We start from the raw sequence: 3,740 nt of genomic DNA on the forward strand, positions 1-3,740 counted from the left end.
GAAAATGGATATAGTCAGTGGCCATGGGTATAATTTACCCATAGCTGTATACATTTATCTTACATATTAATGGATCATGGTTTTCAAATTAGGATGTAATAATAATAATAATAATAATAATAATAATAATAATAATAATAATAATAATAATAGAGAATTGATCCAAATTTTAAACAGTAGCGGTATAATTTGTCCAACCCATACAAATTAGGCAAATAATAGTAGCATTTATAATGTTAAATATAGAAATACTAGCGTTTTTGGGTATTTATGCAAGTTATGGCTTAAAATGAATAATGAAGTGTGGAATTGAAAGGTGGAGTATGGTAAAGATTTTTGAGGCAAGTAGTTAAAAGAGGTTCTAAAGTGGCGTGAGTGATGAGGTAGATCTGGATGCTAAATTCTAACAAGGACAACATTGTCTCTAACGTTTCAATTTGTTGTCTAAAAGGACAATGCAATTGATTTGAACAAAATCCATCAAAAAAAAAAAAAAAAAAAATTGATTTGAACAAAAGCAAGGAATTAGTTGATTCCCTTTCTGACTAGTATAAATTAAGGCTAACATTTCTCATTTCTTCCCCACACCAAAACCCAACCCAAGTATTCCTTTCTTCATATATAATAGAGCCATGGATTTCAGGTCATTCTCAACTCCAGCTTCCCACCAACTCATAAAGAGTGACCGTAACATGTTAGCATTATCCGATGAAAATTCAATGATGAAGCAAATTCTTACAACTCATGCTCCTGATGGCCGAGAATTTGATGTTCGACCTCTTCTCAGTATAGTCGAAGATATTCTTTCTCGTGCCACTTCTTTTGACACAATAATCAAGGTACATTTTGTTACCCAAATATATACTTGTATTTTTAATGACTTGAGTTTAAATAACTTGCACTTGCGGCAGCCTGGCCAAACTAAAGCAGAAGGAGAGAACAAGAATCGTGAAGCCAATTTTATTGCAATGCTTGAAGCACTATCATATGTTATTGACAGAATTGCATGCGAGGTAATTCTTCCTAACTACTTAAACTAATCCATCCATAACTTGTAATAATAATTTCAAATATGTTTCAGATATCCTACAAGGCTATGAGTGGAGCAGATGCACATACAACAACTCTGTCATTATTCAATATGCTTTCTAGCTATTCCTGGGATGCTAAGTTGGTGCTGACAATGGCAGCTTTTGCTTTGAATTATGGAGAGTTTTGGCTGCTTGCTCAAATTTACTCCACAAACCCACTTGCCAAATCAATGGCAATCCTTAAGCAATTACCTTCCCTCCTAGAACACACTATCCCATTGAAGCCAAGATTTGATGCACTTAACAATCTTATTAAGGTGATGATTGATGTGACTAATTGCATAGTTGATTTCAGGGAATTACCATCTGTCTACATTTCCTCTGAAGTTCCAGCATTTGCTGCAGCCATTTCCCATATTCCAATTGCTGTTTACTGGACCATAAGGAGTATTGTGGCTTGCGCTACTCAGATTACCACTCTCACCACCATGGGACATGAGTACATATACATATTCTTCCATTTAATATGCTTTTTTTCTAATTGCTAAACTATAATAATAATAATAAACTATTTGTTTCAGATTTGCCACTACTGAGGCATGGGAGCTATCCACCTTGGCTCACAAACTTCAGAACATATACGAGCATCTCAGGCAGCAACTCTCCAAATGCCACCAGCACATAGGTTGCTACTACTTGGGTGTTTTTATGAAAATTCTATACTAGTCAAGGTTCGTTGGGATGCTTAATTTATAATATATATGCAGATGAGAAGAGAAATGTCGAAACCTATCAAATGCTTTTGAATCTTTTTGACACTATCCACATTGACAACATGAAGATCCTCAAGGCCTTAATTTATTCCAAGGATGATGTTCAACCACTAGTTGATGGCTCTACCAAGAGAAGGGTTTGTTCTTCCACCAAATTAATTAATAATTAGTAAATGTAGATAATCATTTCCATGTTTATCATTGAAATAACAGGTTAATCTTGATGTGCTGAGGAGGAAGAATGTGCTATTGCTGATTTCGGGCCTAGACATATCACATGATGAGCTTTCGATTCTTGAACAGATTTACAATGAATCTAGAATCCATGCCACAAGGTTGGAGAGTCAGTACGAGGTGGTCTGGATCCCAATTGTGGATCGTTCGGTGCCATATACCGATGCTATGCATAAGCAGTTTGAGGCCCTGCAGGCTACAATGCCATGGTACACAGTGAACAATCCAACCATTGTGGAAAAAGTAGTAATTAGATTCATCAAGGAGGTTTGGCACTTCAGAAACAAGCCTATTCTTGTGGTTCTTGATCCTCAGGGAAAAGTAGTATGTCCTAATGCACTTCACATGATGTGGATTTGGGGAAGCAATGCTTTCCCTTTCACTACCTTCAGAGAAGATTCTCTTTGGAAGGAAGAGTCTTGGAGGCTTGAGCTTCTCATCGATGGCATTGATCCAACTATCCTAAATTGGGTAAGCACTAAACCAATTTGAGATTAATCAGATACTTTTAAGAGAATGATAAAAATGAGTTTGTGTTTAATTAATTAGATTAAAGAAGGAAAGTACATATTCTTGTATGGAGGAGACGATATTGAATGGATAAAGAAGTTCACAACTTCAGCAAAAGCAGTTGCACAGGCAGCACGCATACCGCTAGAGATGGTGTATGTGGGGAAGAGCACGAAAAGGGACAAAGTTCAGCGAGCGATAAGCACAATCACAGTTGAGAAGCTTAGTTATGTATGGCAAGACATGACAATGATATGGTTTTTCTGGACAAGGTTAGAAAGCATGTTGTTCTCTAAGATTCAGCTAGGGAAGATTGATGAACATGATCCAATGATGCAAGAAATTAAGAAATTGCTGAGTTATGACAAAGAAGGTGGATGGGCAGTTCTTAGCAGAGGATCTAATGTAGTTGTGAATGGACATAGCACTACTGTTTTGCCAACATTGGTAGAATATGATATGTGGAAGGAAAATGTTCCTGTTAAAGGTTTTGATCAATCCTTCAAAGAGCATCATGACAAGCTTCATGGTATTGCTCATCCTTGCTGCCGCTTCGAGTTTTCTACCACCGCCAGTAGGATTCCGGAACGCCTTAAATGCCCCGAGTGTCACCGTGCCATGGAGAAATTGATCACTTTCTGCTGCTGCCATGAGGAGATCCCAGAGATACTCTATTAATTGTTATTTGCTTACCTACATTTTCCTTATAATAATATTGTTGTTTGTGTTGTTTAATTTCTTTTCACACGTGATGTTATGCCTATTGAGAGGTCGCAATTTCAAGCCATGCTATAAATAAATTACTGGAGACTTCATGTAATATTATTTTCTATATATTGGTAAGTTTTACAGTGGACTGATGTATTGGTTTCAGACCAGGAAATTGTTACATGATAATTACAAAAAGTATTTTTTTTATTGTCACCTGGAACACACGATTGCTATGTCATTATTATATAAAAGTAAATTCTTTCGACTTGTCTTTCACATCATTATTGTTGGTTGTGTGATATATTTATAGTATAGATTGAGATAGAAGTATAGAGATATAATGAATTGTTTTATTAGGTTAGATATAAAGCCTTTTATTTATATTTATAGTGGTAGATATAAAAGTTAATGTAGGATTAGCATAAACAATAAGTGTTATGAACAATTATAGACACTAACTAGCGAGCAGTAGCAAGCAACT

General features: G+C 35.8%; 1 protein-coding gene across 1 annotated transcript; it reads left to right on the top strand.

Moving 5' to 3' along the window:
• Positions 1 to 593: 593 nt before the first annotated feature.
• On the top strand, positions 594 to 3,408 carry LOC136234175 (protein SIEVE ELEMENT OCCLUSION B). The gene is made up of 7 exons (XM_066023961.1): positions 594 to 839; positions 912 to 1,013; positions 1,082 to 1,530; positions 1,613 to 1,716; positions 1,799 to 1,941; positions 2,018 to 2,509; positions 2,588 to 3,408. Exons 1-7 carry the CDS (start codon positions 633 to 635, stop codon positions 3,224 to 3,226), a joined length of 2,136 nt encoding a protein of 711 aa, XP_065880033.1. The 5' UTR covers positions 594 to 632; the 3' UTR covers positions 3,227 to 3,408.
• Positions 3,409 to 3,740: the final 332 nt, after the last annotated feature.

The sequence above is a fragment of the Euphorbia lathyris genome, chromosome 6 (assembly GCF_963576675.1).
Source record: "Euphorbia lathyris chromosome 6, ddEupLath1.1, whole genome shotgun sequence".
NCBI classification, from domain to species: Eukaryota; Viridiplantae; Streptophyta; class Magnoliopsida; order Malpighiales; family Euphorbiaceae; genus Euphorbia; species Euphorbia lathyris.

What these genes read in the sequence shown, in the direction of transcription:
- LOC136234175 (XM_066023961.1), top strand. Translation starts at nt 633, where the DNA reads ATGGATTTCAGGTCATTCTCAACTCCAGCTTCCCACCAACTCATAAAG. An exon ending in CTTTTGACACAATAATCAAG is followed by an intron (nt 840 to 911) that starts GTACATTTTGTT and finishes CACTTGCGGCAG; the next exon opens with CCTGGCCAAACTAAAGCAGA. An exon ending in CAAATGCCACCAGCACATAG is followed by an intron (nt 1,717 to 1,798) that starts GTTGCTACTACT and finishes ATATATATGCAG; the next exon opens with ATGAGAAGAGAAATGTCGAA.